Source organism: Neolamprologus brichardi, chromosome 16 (assembly GCF_056152115.1).
Source record: "Neolamprologus brichardi isolate AB-2024 chromosome 16, ASM5615211v1, whole genome shotgun sequence".
In the NCBI taxonomy this organism is placed as follows: Eukaryota; Metazoa; Chordata; class Actinopteri; order Cichliformes; family Cichlidae; genus Neolamprologus; species Neolamprologus brichardi.
In genome coordinates, this window is record NC_142119.1 from 11,206,705 (window position 1) to 11,226,497 (window position 19,793).

The 19,793-nt window shown below is 39.9% G+C and overlaps 1 protein-coding gene across 7 annotated transcripts in view; it reads right to left on the reverse strand.

Annotated features, from left to right (window-relative positions):
- lrch1 (leucine-rich repeats and calponin homology (CH) domain containing 1) overlaps nucleotides 1-19,793 on the reverse strand; it is a 94,653-nt gene that overhangs the window by 41,975 nt on the left and 32,885 nt on the right. For all 7 annotated transcript variants that reach the window (XM_006806394.3, XM_006806392.3, XM_006806393.3 and 4 more), the window contains exons 2-6: nucleotides 19,218-19,362; nucleotides 11,396-11,522; nucleotides 9,412-9,517; nucleotides 4,322-4,458; nucleotides 3,737-3,867 (exon numbers count right to left, since the gene is read on the reverse strand). In XM_006806394.3, coding sequence (XP_006806457.1) covers nucleotides 3,737-3,867; nucleotides 4,322-4,458; nucleotides 9,412-9,517; nucleotides 11,396-11,522; nucleotides 19,218-19,362 — 646 coding nt within the window. The remainder of the gene's footprint in view (nucleotides 1-3,736; nucleotides 3,868-4,321; nucleotides 4,459-9,411; nucleotides 9,518-11,395; nucleotides 11,523-19,217; nucleotides 19,363-19,793) is intronic.

The following is a 19,793-nucleotide window of genomic DNA, read 5'->3' on the forward strand; positions in this document are numbered from 1 at the left end:
CAGAAGAACAGAAACTGTTGCCCACATGCTGGGAGAGTTTCATGTGGGCGGACATCAACTCAGCTGAAGCTGAGTGTTGAAGGACCTGAAGAGGCAGGATTTTTATTTCCTATGTATTTCTGTTTTTACTGTACTTTCCTCCAACCCTCACCAGTTGCCCACCAGCTTTTTAAATATTTTATTCTTTATTCCTTCGCTTTTTGACATTACATCGCTTGGGTTAGACAAACTAGAAGTCCTTAATCCTAAAGCTTTTGGTAATCCCCCGACTTTGGATTGGAGGATGAATGAAATGACATAAATTCATTCTATGCTGTACTCTGTAGATGTGAGTACTGTTCCAGTTTCATAATACAGTTTTACCTCAAACACACAGCTAGATTCTGGGGCAATCAGCTGTCTGACATGATTTCTCTGCCTCCTCAGATGTTGTTCCCTACTCTGCCAACAAGAGTTCAAACTGTGCCACCAACATCCTAAAATATGTATGAAAGCGGTCATGACAAAACTTCAAGTCCTGGATCAAACCATGAAATTCTCCTTGCTGCTGCTGCCCCGTGAGAACCGGATGAACCCAGAATCTCTGTTTCTTCCTTTTCTTGTTTAGAAACATCAGGACCAGCTCATCATCGCTTGATGTTAACTTCATTTTTTCCACATTGCATTTTTTCAAAAGATGAATTTTCTCACAAAAGAAACAACGCTTTCACTGTGTATATAAGTTCGAAACTGTGTGTAAAGGCCTTAACGCTAATTTGCGTAACCAGGCAAAACTGTCCTCTGCCAGAGGCCTGGCAGCTTGAGGGTCCAGTATCTTTGGTGTTCCTAGGACTGCACTCTTCTGGACAGAGATCTCAGATGTTGTTCCCGGGACCTGCTGGAGCCACTCGCCTAGCTTGGGAGTCACCGCACCTAGTGCTATGATTACCACTGGGACCACCGTTACCTTCATCCTCCACATCTTCTACAGCTGTCTTCCTCTGCTTGTCCACCACTACTATGTCCGGTTGGTTAGCCATCACCATTTTGCCCTTCTGTATCTGCAAGTCCCACAGGATCTTAGCTTGGTCATTTTTCGACCACCCTAGGGAGCGTCTCCCATTTTGACCTCGAGATCTCCAGGCCATACTTGGCACAGATGTTTCTGTATACTATGTTGGCCACTTGGTTATGGCGTTCTATGTATGTTCTGCCTGATAGCATGCTGCAACCTGCTGTTATGTGCTGGATTGTCTCAGGGGTATCTTTACACAGCCTGCACCTGAGGTCTTACCTGGTGTAATATGGATCTTGTGCTCAGAGCTTGTTCCTGTGCTGCCATGAGTATTAGTGGCACTGTGCAAAAGATGTGGCTGTTTATAGGTGGCCAGCACTGCAGGGGTTGTTTGTTTGTTAGTTTGTATTCCTACCATTGTTTCATCTGTCAATTTTTCTTTTTACATTGCTTGATTTTTGTATTGTTATACACTCTGTTTAGCTCACGTCTTTTTCTTTTCTTTGTATCACTTCCAGTCCATCAACCCATTTCTCTGACTGTTTCAACAAGTCTTTCTTTTGTCCCTCAGATATGTGCAGTCTTTTTTTTGTATGTCCTTACTAGGTGTCATCATTCAAGGATTGTAGTCTTTCATTCCTTTGTCTACTTAAATGTTTTCTTCCTGTATTCACTCCCCATTCCTTTATTCATCAGTCACAGAGAACATCTCACACACCGGTGATGAGATTTTGGACAAACTTTTCAGTATGATGGCAGTCTGTCACTGCTACCCAGCCGGGAGCCGGAGAAAGGATCAGTTTCAGCTGACTAATGGAGGATTTGGCTACAGGCTGAGAAACTGAGCAAGCTCAGATCACAGACCGTTTCTGTCTACGTGTAATGTTGTTAAAACCATACAAAATAATGGCCCTGGGGTGATGTAATGTGCTTCTGGCAACTATCTTGGCAGTCCAAAGTTTAAAACAACTTACAGCATTCATAAATAACCTGAAAGTCACAAAAATTTGAAACAAATGTCTCAAATGTTTTCTCTGTTTGCTAGTTTTCTCATATGTCCTAAACTTTTCTAGAAACAAATGATGGAGTGGGATGTGGATGTATCCTGCACACTAATACTCGATAAAACTGAGTATTTCCAGGACTGGGAATACAGTTCAGATGTGAACCAAAAAACAAAAAAAGCTTCAAAAGTTCATGATTTTACGACTGAGTCAAATTATAGCTTTTTTTTGCTGCTGTTACACCCAAATTTCCCCTGAGGGACAATTAAAAGATTATTCTATTCCATTATGCCATGTCAGTAGTTATATATAGTATACTTTCTCTTTGTCAGGTTAACAAAACTGAAAGAAACCTTTGTTCAGGTTAAAGGTACAGTCAGTCATTTCTTTGAGGCCACTTAATAAAACAAATGTTGTAATCATAAATATAAATTAATTAGTGTGTAATTATTTCTTAGGACAAAATGATGCATTCTCATAAACTTAGTACATCAAAGGAGAAGAGAACTCGTAGACAAATTTTATTTTGTGTCAGCACCTTCAGACTCAAGATATAAAAGATCATACCTGTGTTTTACCAACGGAGCAAAACCACGAAGGAAAGAGACATAGATCCAGATCAAAGTCCATCCTCTCCTTCCTAACCTTAAAGCTAAGAACAAGCTCGCTACACAACAATCGCTTTAAGCTAACGTCACACCTACTAATGCCAGAGTCAAGTGTCCTAGAAATAACACTTTCCCTCTGATAAACAGTTTTTATATTCTCACATCGTACAAGAGTTTATTCGCTAAGCCTTGGAGTCCAACAATGTTAGCCTCACTTCAATGAAATTTTCACCAACACCATGCAACACATACTGACAGAAAAGTTCAGGATATGCTCAAAAACTCACACCAATATCACTGTGATCACAGAGAAGTGAGCTCATCAGACCCCTTTCACAAAGTTTTACAGTCTCCTGCATAGTAAATAGAAGCGCAGCATTGACAGCTGAGGTAAACTGCAGACTGAGCCTAACCAGATTTTTTTTTGAGGTGACTCAAGGGAAAAAAAAAAGCGAAACCCTGCAAATATTTAGTGGACACATATCACTTTTTATTTATTTTTAAATGTTTTTTTTTATTTATTGTTACATGTTGCTATTATTCAAATATTAGAAAATATAAAAATGTCTTTTTTACACAATTAGTAGCAGACACATGCTGGCCAACCGTGGCCACTATGGCTCTTTTGCTGACTAAAGCACGTTTGTCCTGCAGCAGCCACTGTAGCTCGGCTTATACACTTTGGGAGGGGGAAGAAAACAATTAAGTCGCTGAATTCTTGCAGGTTACATCCCATGCTAATTTTGAAACCCATCATTTAGCTTTGAAACTAAAACCATCACCAGCTGCAGTATCTTCATGCTACTTAGACAAGAAGCCAAACAGATGCAGTTCTATCACTGTGTCTGGTTTTAGGTACTGGAACAATGAGACAACACTGCCATCACAAGTCAACATAGACTCAACATCTTGCTCTGTTATTTTCACCCAGAACACCATTAATGAAAAAACAACAAAAATTGCATTGCTACATAACCGCTAGCAATCCTATTCACTTTAATGATAAAGAATTGACATGTCGACACCAGAACGTTGTCAAAGACGTACAGTCTAACTGCACTACAGCAGCAGACGCTGATAATGAAAAGAAGATAATCCCACCCCAGCTGTGTGATACCACGGTAACTGACCTGCCGGTGGTGGGCCTTGATAAGTTGATTCGCCCCATGACAGGCAGGTAGAGAGAGTCAGGCATCTTCTCGCTGCGACACGCCTCAATGCTCAGATACTTGAATATGTGAACTTTGCCCTTTATACAGATCTGAATAATGGGAGGAAAAAGGACTCAAATCAGCATCAAGTAAAAGTCCAGCTTTGCTTTGTTTTCTACATCATTTCAGCCTTTATTCACAAAGACTGTTGAGTCACTTGTGTCTTTTTTTTAGCTCTTGCAGCTGCTCGTGCTTAACATTTCCAAAAGCAGGTACATAGCTTCATACTACCTATTGCAATACTGCTGCTATGATCATGATGATTGCCGTAATGGCCAGATAATAGCCCTGTGCAGGAACATTAAGCTGAAATGATACATTTAAAAATATAAATAATTTATTATGAATGTCTGTTTCTTATATTAGGCTGGTATCTAAAGAAAATAAAGTAGGTTTAGTTTTCAGAGATGTGCACCAAGAATTTATGTCGAATCATGACTCAGACACAAAGTGGAAGATATAAAGTACATTAAGACAAAAGTGTGTGTGTGTGTGTCTATGTACCTGTGCGGGTGGACTCTGCAGTGGATTGTTTTCTAACTGGAGAGTCTGGAGCTGTTTCATCTTCCTGTAACACACTGGGATGGTGGACACTTTGTTACAGGAGAAATCGAACTTCACCAGAGGAAGATCAGCCAAGTCTGTAGGAAGACACAAACGCACAAACATCAGGCAAACAGCTCTGGTTATCTGCTCCTTTAGAGCGAGCAGATTTGTTTTGAATTGTTGTTATGTGATATACAACTCAACACATAAGGGGATTATATCTCAGTAGAAAACTTCAGGGTTATTGTTTTGTTTTTTTACCCAAACCATGTGTGTTTTCCTTTTACTTTCTGCCCAACAATAACTCGAATGGAGACGCCCAGGAGGTTTAAAGTCTGACCCTTTTGGTTGATTTTTACAGTGGACAACACTCAAAATTTGAGACAAACTGCACCTTTGAAATGCCAGCAAACTAATGGATTTAATCTTCCCGAGACCCCTGCTGTGAAAATGCTAATCACAATGTGCTGGATGAACTTTCACTCCCCGGAAAGTTCCAGAACATTAGTTTTTTTTTTTTTTTTTTTGGGGGGGGGGGAATTAATGTTCCTGGAACAGCGAGTGGAAAATCACTTTTGGAGAACTTAGGCGCGTCTCAGTGTCTTCTGTTTTCATGTAATCCAGACTGACTCCATGGTGGTGAGATCTGTGGAGGTCGGATGATCTGCCAGAACACTTTGTTCTTTTCTTGCGTCTGAAGATAGCTCTTCGTGAATTTTCTTGCTGCAGAATTATTTTTGGACTGCTTAGACCTCTCTCTGATGGCACCGATGAGAAAAATTGCATCAACCTGCAACCTTAACCAGGCTGAAATGAGTGAATTCTTGTTATTTTGAACCAGAAATTCTTAAAATAGATGCTAAAGAACAACATATTTGGGCAGGAATATTGAAAAAGTGGCATTTATTAAATATGAAATGGTCAGAGCAAAAGGCCCGCTCTCCTGCATCAGCTGCATAGAACATACCACCTGCCCAGGTAAGTCAGGTGTGGGACATGGGAAAACATGCATTATCTAGTTTCTGCTGACATGCACACGCTTCAGTGATTTGCATAGAATTACAGATATTCAGGTGTTTTCCATAACATTACACTAAGAGGCTTCAGCACACACACACATGGGTAAAACCACCAACATGTTTCCCACCAGATAACACAATGCAGCTCTTGTTGTTATTTTCAGACTAGGTTTGTAATTGTTAGCAGCCCAGAGTCAAACTGTTTCTCTTCATGTGAACTTTATTCCTTATTAAATCCAAAATAACCTGGAAAACCTGGAACACCTCTCGTACACAGCGTTTTACTGGAGTGACTAAGCTGTAATTTAACAAAAGTGCCTGTTTTATGTTTAAAGAGTTATGTAGAGTCAATATACAAGCGTGCACACCTTCACAGAGTACCCAATATGTTAACAAGTTAGATGAAGAGGTTGACCACACGCTTGATTACAGATTCCAGGTTGCAGCAAGCTTTGGAACCAGCTTTTAAACTAAACACGGTACATTTCTCTATGTATTTCTGTATTTCTTCCCACGGTATTGGGTTTTACACTGGAACAGTGATACAACACTGCTACCATGAGATCCAACTGGACATAACACCACCCCCACCCCCCTTATGGTGGTACCATAGACAGTATAACAGATGAACGTAGCTTCTGTGGGCAGATAAATGAAGCCAATGCTGAGGTGCCTTAAACTTGCATGCTTTATTTGTAAGGCATTAGATTGCAATAGATGTGGTTGCAAAAACACTTCCAGTCCTAAAGAAGTGTACAGGTATGGGATTTCATTTTTGACTGCTGTAAGCACTCTACTGTTCAGTTTATGGGCATGGTCATTTATGCCCATAAACTCAACCTTGAAGCTAGCTTCCAAGTACCCAACCTTATTATAACAACAGGAACCTGGGAGACCTTGAAGCTCACTTCAACTGCACTCACTGAGTGCAGTTGACATTAACTGAGCTAATGATATTTAGCTCAGTTATTGAGGTCTTTGCGCCTAAATCTACAATTAGTCAATTTAGAATGTAATTTTTTAGAAAGCGAGAATTGCAATGAAGGAAAGGGAACAAATGTATTTTTCAAAATATCAAACTGTTTCTTTGAACATGAAAATGGGAAACGGAGAAACACAGAATCATTTTTTCCAAAAGGTTAACACAGATCTAAAACTTACCTTGAACTGCACTCAGACTACTAGCTTGCTAATGTTATCCAATGCCTGTTTTTTCTCAGCTGCTTGGGTCTCCCTAATATTACGTGATTTGGAATTTATTACCAGAGTCACTGTAAGCTCATCTAAATTTTAAAAAGGCATTATATTTCTCACTGTGAAGCAATTTATCTCTCTATCTTTTCTAAGTCTTTGCAGTTATATAATTAACCTTTCTTTGAAATTTTTTAGCTGAGGATAAACTGTGAAGGTTTTTAATGGTACATTTACCTAGACTGGCAAACAGTTATATACAAGAAATGTATAAACTTTCCGGACTCCTGGTCCACCAAAGGCATTGTTCTTATTTGTCTTCTTTCCCTGTGTAAGATGTCCAAAAGAAATTCTCTATGTGAGTGTATGTGTGTGTTTACAGATCCTCAGACGGATGTTTGGGTTTGTGGGCAGAAACCAATGGGGGAACCATATCCTGCAGACTGCTAATGATGCGCAGCTCAGGAACCCATCAATTTTGACAGCATGATCATTACAGAGTTTTTAGGCAGTTTCTCATAATTAAAACCATGTGTAGGCGGTAATAATGTCAGCTAAGCACATGTGATGGTGTGAGCGGTGACACCAGAAAGCATTCCTCTGGTTACTGGATAAAAATATTCTCTATACAGCACTCGATTAAATTATGCATAAACATATGTTCCCTTATGCCTTGAGGTCACTCAGGACAAATGTGTAAATTTCATCTATAGTGCTCTAACAATTTTATTATAAAGCCATCTGAATTTAAAACCAAAAAAAAACAACAGCAGCAGGCCAATCATGACAGCAGGGGAGACAATTCCTATAAAAGGTACAAACTACAAATTCTCTTTTCACTGCGTTCCCTTCATCTACTCGTAGGACTGGACTCAAAATCTGAGGTTCTAGATCTTGCTCTGAAATATAAACAAAATATACTAGAGCTCACAAAGTTTTTAACCTGCAACGGTATACAAAAACGGGATATTCTGAATTATAGTTCACTTGCAAATTACCCCTAAATCATTTTTAAAGGAACAATAAACAGAAAACTTTAAAAGAACTGAGGCCTCAAGTTATCTAGCAGTCTGTTTACATATGTTCAGATATGCACAGCATCGAATCTGACTGTTGCACACCACCTCACAGGTCTGGAGATTTGAGAACTGGGCTGATATGAACCATTTTCCAGGTCTTAGTGAACTGTGGCTGTCTGATAAGAAATCTGCAAAGTAGCTGTGCCTGAAATAAAACACAATAACTGCTGACTTACTTTAGATGTTACACTTTGGGCCTGAGTCACTCAGGCTAGAGACTAGATGAAGATTTCAGACATGGCTCGTAGTTCTTTTCACAATGCAGATTTTTTTTATAACTAAATTACTAAATTTTTACAAGACCATCCATGTTTTCTTCTTTCTGGGTTTGACATACTGTTGTACAAACTGTGTTGATAAATAGCTGCTAATAGCATTATTAGATGACTTATTACTTATTGAGGTACAAACTTGTAGAAGCCTCCTCTGAGGAATATGAAATGTATAAAGGATTGACGACACCAGTCTGCTCCATTGCAGCCTTGATGCATTACGCTGCTAACTAAAGATCATTTTTCCTACCAGCTCTGATCTTCTAGTTAGAGTGTGACTCTCTGACTTTATGCTATTGCCACCCTGAGCTTGGCCGACCTTTAAAAAGCCCTCAGCAGTCATGGTGGTCTTATCTTAGGGACTCTCCAGAGCTGCACAAGTTCAACAGATATTAAATCAAAAACAACATCCCTCCCTTTGTCGAGGCTGCCGTCCAGTCTGCCTGGTTGAAGTCCCCCTCCCCCCAGCACCGTCGTACTAAGCTTCGGAACCAGTTCAAAGCTCATCAATCAATCCAGGAGATGGTCATAAAGGTGACTGGATGGGGAAATGTAACAATTCAGAAAACTGGAGCAACAAATCCAAACCGGCTGAATAAAGCGATTGGAGTTGCTGTTGTTTATCATTCTGATCAACTATCTGCTGGCATGACTCCATGTCTCTACTCTGTTCATCAGAATATCCACATGCTGGACAACTGACAATGAAGACAGAAATTGATTTTTTTTGTAACATCTTGACTATATTGACTACAAAACAGAAAAAAAAGATCAACAGACCCATTAATAACTAAAACAGCTATAAGCTCAGGCCCTAACTTAAAAAAAAAATACTGTAGTCAGATTGTATTTGGGTACTGATACTGGCCTTACATGCAGATCCAGAGTTGTTCTGGTGTTTATAAATGGCTGCCCACCATGTAAAAGCCAGTCTCTCTCCAGCCTATCAGTTAGTCAGACTGGGCGTTGTCTCACTAGATGAGCACCAGAGCTTTGTGTCTGTTGCTCATCTCTGTGTCACTGACTTATTTCAGACCTTTTGGGCTGGAGGTCGCTCCTCGGTCACACTGAGGGTTAAGTATATTTTTAGGCCCAAGGATGGGTGTGGCTGTGCACGCAGAGGACTCTGTGGTCTCAGATGCACCTCCCAGTCTTGCATATGGAAGAGATTATTCCATTTCTGAGTTTCACTCTAAATGAGACTTGACTTTCCGATCCTCGAGTCACAGCACGGAGTGCACAATAGGCTTCTGTAAGGTGCAGAGGTAAGGTGGGATCAAAAGAAAAGTGAAATTAAAAGGCTTAAACGCTGCCTAAAGGGAACATAAATCACCTTAATTACACACCTAAAGTCAACACAAAGATTTCCAACCAAAATTCACCAGTCTTTAGGACACAGAGAGCTGAAAGCCTTCACTTTCTGAAAGTCATCAAGAAAGACAGGACACTGCAATTTGCCTTATACTGGGGGAAAAAAAGGCACTCACCTTCTGGCAGGACACAGAGAAGGTTTCGGCGCACGTTTAGCTCGCGTAGAGCTTTGAGTCTGCCGATGTGACGAGGAAGAGCTGTGATCTCGTTGCAGCTGATGTCCTGCAGAAGACAAAAACAGAAACGAGGGGAGTGAGCAGTTAATATTTATGATTAGTAATTGTTTGAAATGCTCTCGCCAGCACGGGAGCACACATCACAGCTGAGCAGATGGTGCAAAGTCGAGCTGGGTTTTCATGCTGAGAGGACGCTGCTGGAAAGTTAATAAGCAATAAGACTTTAAAACCATATCACACACATATACAGAGTCCAGGTATAAAGAAGAGGTGAGAGCAGTGATGTAGTTGCCTGAGCACAAAGAATTAAACTCATACTGACAAGAAGTGAAATAACAGTAAGCAATGGGAAGCTTCCAGGTTCTGAGTTATCTCAGATTTGTTTGAGCAGACAGTAGCTGCTTTTAGCTGAAGTGAAGGACACTTCTGACTGACATATGAAGGAGTGCGATGAGCTAATCACATTATATGTGGGCGGGGCTTTAGTTTAGAGTCAGGCTTGGCTCACGACACTTTAGCTTATTTCATTTTCACCCTAAAAAGACTGAAAGTGATGATGTGCCCCGATTGTCCTGCTGCTGACCAGAACTAGACCGTTTTCAGATAACGGGCCAGGATGAGGACTCTGTCATTCTCATTAGCCTCTGCTCCCTGCACAGGAGTGCTAACAAGCAATGTGATTGTTTTGCCCGCCAGCAATATTCCATGTAAAGAGCTAAAACAGCATCATTGTGGCATACTGCCTCTCCTCTGAAACAAAACGGACAGTGTAATGGGTTATGAAAATATCTTCCTCATCACAAAGCTAACATCATAGGCAGCAATCTGCCAGTGCTGCCATCTGCTGATTCCTTGTTTGCACAGCTCTGTCAGTCCTTGTAAAAATTCACTCTGTTCACAAGTTTGACCCAATCAGATCAGGTCGGTCAGCATCACGCACATTGTGAATGAGCTAATCACAGCACACCACCACCACTGGATAAAGTGAAATATCCCGCAGATCACTATCAGTTGTATATATTATACAGCACTTTATTGTGAGACTTGTTTGATTTAGAATAAGAGATGCTGTTGTGGAGGAAAAAGTAAAAAATAAATGTCTTATTATGAGTTTAAGAAGAAAATTCGATTTCATTTCTTCTGCTTATCCAAGGCAGGGTCCTGGGGGCAGCACTCTAAGCAGAGAAGACAAAACCTCCCTCTCTCCAGCTTATCAGGGAGAACAACAGAGAGATATAATCTCTCCATCATGTCCTGGTTCTACCCCAGGGCCTCAACCTAGGAGGCATCCTAGTCAGATCCATGAACCATGTCAGCTGGCTTGTTTTGATGTGTGGAGTAGCGACTCTACTCTGAGCCCCTCGCGAATAAATGAACTCCTCAGCCTTTCTCTAACAGACAGCCCAGCAACCCTTCAGATTTTGCTGCCTGTATCCGTGATCTCGTTCTTTCATTCACTACTCCGAGCTTGTGACTGTAGGTGAAGGTAGGGACGTAGATCAACTGGTAAATCAACAGCTTCAGTTCTCCTCACCACAACAGAACAGTACAGCATCTGCAGCCAATGTCCCAATCCATCTGCCGATCTCCTGCTCTGCTCTCCCCTCAGTCGTGAACAAGACCCCGAGATACTTAAACTCCTCTGTGACCCTGAGTGGGCACTACTCAGGGTCACAGAATCGACGATCTGATCTGATTTGTATCTTTTTTTCTGAAAAATCAGAATGAGCCAAGGAAATATAAAAAGAGAGTGACGACATATGTCCCTAAATTTCATGTGACACATAAAGCTTACTGAAGAAGGGCTAAAAAACACAAGCTATAAATACAGACAAAGAAACACAAAAATAGAAATATTATTACTCACTCCTGAGTGCCACAGGAATAAACCAACAAAGTGACACAAGTGGTAAAACAGCCTTACCAGCTCCATGAGGCTCTGCAGTTGTCCAATGGTCTCGGGCAGGCTGACCAGCTTGTTGTTGCTGGCGTTGAGGACTCTCAGAGGTAAACCACACAGGCAGGCCGGCAGGGAGCCCAGCTGGTTACGACTGCAAACACAAACATCATTCAGTCGAGGGGATCACTCGTGCTCATGTGGTTGTTTTCTTTATAATAAAAAAAGAATAAAAACAGTAAAAGCCATTCCTTTTACATTGGACTACAGGTGAACTATAAGCTGAAAAGCTGATCATGATGCAATTATAACTTTGTTTCTAAACATTTATGTTCCACACGGCCCAGTGGGATGTGACTGAAAGGGAGAAGAGCTAAGTCCTACATGAATATTTTACCACCAAATCACTCAACGCGTTATTAAGATTGCAGTTGGAGAGTTAATGATGAATGCAGGGAAGAATTCCTCACTCCCGAGTCTGTTTATGTTGCCGTTTGCACCTCACAGCAACCCTCAGGAAGAAATAAACACGTCACAGCAATGTTTCCTTTTTACTACACACACACACACACACAAATATGAAAACAAAGATGTCTTTTTACTATTTTTACTAGAGGAGACACACTGCAGGAAACGCTGTACAGAGGAAGTTACGCTATGGATGGGCAACAGTCTATTGTCTTAGGGTCTTTTTTTTTTTTACCTTCATCTCTCTTTTCTAAACAGGACCACTTTTGAATTAACTTTACTCAACTTTTACCAGACCAAAGCTAGCAGAGGTATTGTACTCATGCTCTACACTGTGGGTGCCTGACTGACCTGAAGGGAGAAGTGGAGAGTTGTCACATCTAGTGCAAATAACAGATTACACGTGTCTAATAAAATCGGTAGTGTCCAAGCTGGAAGGCAAGCTACAGGGAAGGCAATTCAATATATGAAATTTCCAGGAAATCCCAAAAAATACAACAGATGTCACTCCTCCTTTTGAAGCCGTCCTTCATTAGTCACACACACACACACACACACACACACACACACACACACACACACGCACGCACGCACTTTCACCACAAGACTGTGAAAACCCGTCTGACTTGGGGTTCTGAAAATAGCAATCAGGAAACATACAGTATAAATGAGTTTATGCAGCTGTCCTCACACATACTCCGACACTGAAGAAAAAAAAGTTACACTTTAATACTATGATGTTGCAAAAGCTCCAGAGGTGGAACAGCCTGACATCCTCTCTGCAGACTGGGTGTGGTACAAGTAGCTACAGTATATTTTAATGGAACAGGTTAATTACACAAATAACTATTAATTCAAATATGCATAGTATGTAATAGTATAACAGAGCACATCTCAGTAATGAAACAGATTCCAAATAATAATAATGTAACACAATGAACAAAGCTATATTATATTGTTTATTTAGAATGTTTAAATTAATTAAATGACGAATTACATGCAATGTGGCAGATGCACATCGTCAGCTATATTTTCCCTTTAATTTCATATAAACTCAAGACCGGATAAAACCAGATATTTTTCCCCGTAACTAGGACAACAGAAGAAAAGCACCACTAGCAGGACTGTTCTCCTTTTACATGTTGTAAACATTGTGAGGAAAGAGGGCACACAAAATATTTGCAGCTGTGTGGTCCATATTTGGGATTTGTTTTCAACACCCTAGCAAAGTCAGTCTTTTTGAATGCATATTTGTGGTCTGGACTAACAGCACTCAAAATAATCACAATGTAGTTTAATGTTATGTTTTACAAAAATTGACATTTTCAAATTTTAGGGAGGAAAAAATACATAATCACAAACAAGTCTTACTTTTTGAAACATACTAACAAGCTCCTTGTGTTGTAAAAAATAAAAAGCACTTATGAGTAAACAAAAGTTAACACTCACAGAGGTCTGTGTTTCAGATGTGCCAGCGAGCTGCTGGACTTTAAAGACTAAAAATATCCTGCAGAGGAAGCAGAGTGTCTATCCTATTCGTCTGTGTGTGTGTATTAAAGCCTAAATGTGATATTACACTTCCTTTCTGCAACCAAGACTTGCTCCAGTGTTTAAAAATATTCAACACAGACATACTTCTGGTACTTCAGTCTTTGCAAGCATGGGCTCATGCAGTCTGGTTGTTTACTGAGCAGATCGACATTCAAATCATATTCAGTTCATTTTTTATTACGTTAAGTTACTAATGTACTCAGTGACAGCACAATGACTGGCAAAGCAGCACAATGTTCCACACTGCTACTAATGGGCCTTTCCAAGAATGTTTACTTTAAAGTCGTAGTTTTACAAAGGCTGCACTGGAGCAACGGCAAAAAAAAAGAAAGAAAAGAAAACAAAGTAAGAATAAAAGTTACATTTAAAAAAAAATTAAACTGTATTCACAGTCTCTTTGTAATGTTGTGCATTGTACTGGGAGACATACACCCCAAAAAACAACAAGATGATGATGGGAGAGGGTGGGGGAGTGTGACAGCGTGGGAAAAGTGTGGTTTAAGAAAATTGCTTTCTTCCAATTCTTTCAGGATGATGTCAAGTTGCAGGAACAAAGCACAAAGCTTTCAAACTTACACAACACACCTGCAAACAGCTTGTTTTCTGCACCTGAGGTAAGGTGTGAGTCGGGGTTGAAGTGGTTGAAATGTTAAGACTGCATTGCAGGAGGCAGAGAGCTGGTGTTGTAAGCCACCACCTCTGTTCCCTTCTTGCCTCGGGTGACCTCAGTAGGTCACATGATAGGCTGGGGAAAGGTAAAATGTCTATGACAAAATATCTCTGAAAATCTGTGAGACACTGTTTGACTTATCTCTGTTGCGCGACCTCCTGTCAGAGGAGTGGTACAGTGGAGCAGGGCTGTTACGTTACCACAAAGAAATGTCCCCATGCTACACTGTGATGAAGACAAAACTTTGGTTTATTTAATGTTACATTGTTATAGAAGAACAGAGATAAGACAAAAAATGGCTACTGTGGGTTTTGACATTGATAACAATATAAAACCTGTAAGGTATGGTCTACTCTGGAAAAAAAAGAGCTAAAGTAGTTATTGAACAAAGAATGATTCATAGTGAGGTTGGTTTTAAAAACATTGTCGCTGATCTGAGGAGGATGAAAACAACTGGATAACCTTCCCTGGAATCTTTTATGTATATCAGGGCTCACAAAATCGCTAGCGATTTTTCCAGTCAGGCTACTAAAATCTATCTCAGCCCTGCCCGTCGGGCTATCATAGGAAGGAAAAATATGTCAGTGCTTTTGCATTCTTTCGCAAACGTAGCTGGGTAATTATGTCATTGGCATCGATGAGCCTCTTTCAATATGTCACGTATTGAAATCGCGTTTGAATTTGTGCTTGTTTTTCGCTTTCACTTTCATTTTGCGATCGCACAAACTGTGTATAAAGAGCGGCAGTATTGATTGGTGAGTGACGATTAATGGAGGTGAAATGGAGGGCAATGCACAGGAAGAGAAAGCTGATGAAGGAGATGTTATGCCCTCAATGTTGAGTGGCATTTTCTCATCTGTGACTTCAGTGGAAATTTCAGATTCAGGATCTGACACAGACTGATTCATTGTTCTACACAGTTCTTACAAGTTCACAGAAACTTCTGTTCAATTAGAACCAAGTATTTGAGTTGATGATTGTAATTTTTATACAGTTGTTGTAATTTGTGTTTTAACAATTTTTTTGATTGATGTTTTGTTTCATTTACAATATTATACAATAAAAAAATATTTTATTTTTTATTTGGGCTACTTAAATTTATTTTAGGCTACCAAAATCTGAAGAATGCCTGCCCAAAGGGCTACCAGGAATTTTGAAATTTTGCGGGCCCTGTATATGATTGTGAATGGACTTTGAGGGATGTTTTGTATGTGTTTTGATGTAAACTCCCATGTATTTTGTCAATAAAAGGCATTTTAAAAAAAAAGGGAAAAAAAGGTCTCACAGCCGTTTGAACCTTATGCCATGCTCCAGATACCTCGGAACTTGGGAGTGTCGTTAAGGCTGGGTATTGATTTTGATTTCTATACTCGATTCGATTCCGATCCACAAGGTCCCGATTTTATTAGATTTTGACTCGGACAGTCAGAAATATTATAATTCTGATCATTTATGAGTACATATCCATATTTTTATATCTATGTATAAAAACAAAGCTGACACTTGTGAGACTTCATCAGAGGTGCAAGCATCACAGCAGATGCCTTTGTGTTAAAATAACTGAGGATAAAACACAGAAAAACATGAAGATTTTTCTTCCCTGGCTTTTTATAGCAGATAACCTAAAAATATTTTGCAGTAGATCAAAAACTGAAGAAAACCATGACTCAACATATGAACATTACCTGATGCTGCTGATGTGAAGCAGAGCAAAGTTACAGAGGTTTAATTAGAGACACAGCTAAGTGTTTTGAATGATTTTAAAAAGTTTATATTTCTTTGGTATTAAACAGCAGAAATGGGGCTTTCTTGTTAGAGGTCATTTTAAAAAAACAAACAAAAGAAAAACAACAACTGACAGCACCTTCGCCCATGTGATGACTCATATGACAGAGGGTAGGGCTGTGCGATATGACGAAAATCTCATATCCCGATATAAGACATTTATCGTCCTGACAACGATATAAATCACAAAAATGTAATATTTTCTGTAAATTCTGTTAATCTCAGGCAACTCAACTTGCGTGAAGTTTTTACAGCTGGGCGTCCTTTACCTGCATTCGAGTGTTTTAACCGATGCATGACACTATACGTTTTTAGTAGGGGTGCAACGATACACAAAATTCACGGTTCGGTTTGGTTTGATACTTTGGTGTCACGGTTCGATATTTTTTCGATACAAAAAAATGTTTATGCCTTTTTAATTTGTCATTTATTAAAATTATAAATATATATTTGAACTCAAAAGTACAGTTTTTAAATTTAATGTTGCTGAAACAACAACAACAACAAAAATCAGATAGATCGAGAAATCACTCATCTTTGGAAAAGAGAGTTTATTACAGAGAAATGGCTCTTTCCAAAATAAAAGCTATACTATACGCTTCTTCTGGGCTATACTCTCAGCAGCATATTAAACATATCAGGTCCCCATAAGGAGAATCATGTGCTAACGGCTGTCTAAATGACTTGGGTAAAGTTTGTAGCATGCGTGCTTGTTGTTTTTGTCTGCTTCCACTTGTCTTTGCACTAGAATGATGTCGGAGTAAATGTGCAGTCATATTCGTTGTGTTCCCACTAGTGCTGTCAGTGTTAATCTCGTTGAAATGACGTTAACGCCATAACGCGGCAAATCTCCGTTAGCTAGTTACCGCGGATCGCCCCGTGCGTGGGGCTGGACGGCCAACACGTTAACGAGCTAACTGCGCTAACGCACTAGTTCCCACCAATGTAATTGAGCATTGCGTGGCACATCCGACATACTGTTTTACTTTTGTCCATCAGGGTCATACTTCACATGAAAACCAAAATAGTTCCAAAGGCCAGATCTGAATGAGGGTGGGGGAGGTTCAATTTGCCATGTTGCAACGAGCTTAGCTTCTGTCTTGCTAGCTTGCGCTGCGCTCAGTGGATCTGCGCTCGACAGTGCAGCCTAGGCGGAGTAGTCGAACGCAGATCCACTGAGCTCTCAACACAGACAGCATCGTCAGAAGAAAAGTTGATAAAATAAATTAAAAATTTTGTATTGTTCGATACATATGCGTACCGAACTGAAAGCACTGTATCGAACGGTTCAATACCGATACGAGTATTGTTGCACCCCTAGTTTTTAGACATAAGTTGTAACGGCCACCATTTTCTTTCAAAGTTTGAGTCTAAGGTTTATTTTTTAGCACCTGACGGCTCTTTTTTTTCTTCTCATTTGTAAACTCTTGCATACTCTTTAACGTGATTCAGTTTATTTTGAAAAGTCTCAACAGGATCTTGAGCTTTATTGTGAAAGGTTTACGTGGAAAACAAACAAGTGGACGTAAAAACAGGCGCTTGTCCGTCCGTAGTGTGGTCATATTAAATATAAGAGAAAGAGAGAACTTTAAGAAATTAATATAGTCACTACAATGACCATCAAAACGATGAAAAAATATTGCTGTAAACAGTTTATTTTACGACACCACAAAACAAACGATAGCGTAATAGGAAATGATAGACATTTTTATACCGTCATCCGATATATATCGTTATATCAAACCGCCCTAACAGAGGTCATATGAGTCAATGGCCTGCAGGAACATATCCAAAGGGGACAATCAACCATTAGTATTGAAATACCTGGGACACCAATTTGTTTTTGTAGCTGAAGAAGCCTCTTGGATGACAAGGGAAAAACTTCTTTACAAACCTAAAGATGTCCAGTCACCTCCTTGTGTTCAAGCTTTCAAGGCTACCATGAGCTAGAAGACTGAGAACCTGCTAGTTTATTTGACTGACACCTCTTCTCCTACCCTGCACAAACCAAACCAGGGGAGAGAGGTGGGAACTAGAATGTCTTCAAAAAAATACAACAAACACTTAACCTTTGAGATGTAGAGTCACAAAACATTTCAGGCCGCCTTCACATGCAGACTAAGAGTGTGACAGATGTGATACAATGAAGAGAGTGGCGAAACCTTGACCTTTAAAGGCAGAGAACAGCACAGCGTGTGAAGATCAACATGAGCTGAGTGTATCAAAGGTTTACAGTTAACTAACAGTTCACTGAACATCAGCTGTGTGTGATGACACTTGGCAAAATGATCACCCTGCAGCATTGTTGGCACGTCACACAAACACGGACACACACCTGCATTGACCCCAGGCAGCAGTACAACAGCTCAGATGGGCCGAACACTGAAAGCGCTACCACCCAAAGCTGACACACAATAGCAGAGTCTGCCCACATTAAAGGACAATAACACTGCTTTATTTATGCTCTGTCACTCTCATTCAGTCTGATGCTGTGTTCAGAGTGCGGAGCCTCAACTCTGACAGGAGCCACACGCACTCACAGGTCCTTCTGTCTTTGTGAGGACACTGATACAATGTGTTACCTACGGCTTCTCTTTAGTTGTCACAACTAATTACAACACCCTAACCCATAAGGACAAGGTTATGGTCTCTCAGAACTAATTTTTCCACGTATTGTGCAAGACGCACAGAATTGTACAACTGTGCACTTGTTTTTTCTCTTTTTTTGTCAAATTCTCATGAGGGTAGAAGAAGCAGAATAAAAAGACAAAATCAAACTGATCTCAAAACATGTACATCTGTCAAATGGCTTCACCCACAATGACAAACAGTAAGAAAGAAATGCACAATGTCTTACTCGTTACCTTCACACAGCATTAAGTGCATCTGAATATCATATAACGATGTTGCTCTGACCAGCAGAGGCACTACTGAGTATAAACAGCACGCTCCTGCTGTCTGTGGCCCCCTCTTTGCCAATATAAAGAATTCTGGATGCAATTTTTACATAACTTAAAACACTATACACTGTATATTTATTGTATTTTAGCATATGAGAGAAAAGGAACCACAGTATCAGGAACCTTTTAGAAATCAAAGCATGCAGCTCAACAGTTGTGATGCAGAATCAGTGAGTGTAAAACTCCATCTGTCTGAAGAAAGTATTTAAAATATGCTAAAATTATGCAGCATCACATTATTCTACTGCATTTATGCAAAAACACAGAGTGTTGTTTAATACCTAGTTAATGGGAATCAAAATGCACTGCTTGCCTGATGTTCATAAAACAGAGGTTTCACTCCCTCAGTCCCTGCTGCAGAAAATGTTCCCATATCGTAAAACAGCAGTGACACCAAGTGTGTCGATGTGTGTACCTGAGGTTTAAGGAGGTGAGCGACTGCAGGCTGATGATGCTGTCTGGGATGGACCTGATGCAGTTGTGGTACAAGTTTAGTGTTTCCAAGGCAACCAGATGGCATACCTCTGAGGGGACGTCGGTTAGTCGGTTTTTTGACAGGTCTGCAAGGGAAACCAAGAAAAACAACGTTTAGAACAATTAAAGGGCACATTATAATAATAAAAGATGCAAAGGTAGAAATTTGAGTAGTAGTTGAATGAAATATTAAACTTTTTAAAAAACAAAAACAAACTTTGACTTTGACATCTGATGCGTTAATTGTAATAAAAATCAAAAATAAGTTGAAAGACAGGTAGCACCACAGACTCATATAAAGGTCTGAAAATGAATCCAATGTGTCCTTTTTATTATGTAAAAATCAGAGGAGTGGCTCTTTAAACAGTCTGACTGGATGGAAGTCTGAGAAAATAGTTTACCTCCTCCATAAACTTGGTAAGCATAGCCCAAGTTGCTAGTTTTAATTGGTTTTCAGTTCGGCGTGAGTACAATAGATGGTGATGCCATGTTTTAAGACATGGCATGCATAGTGACT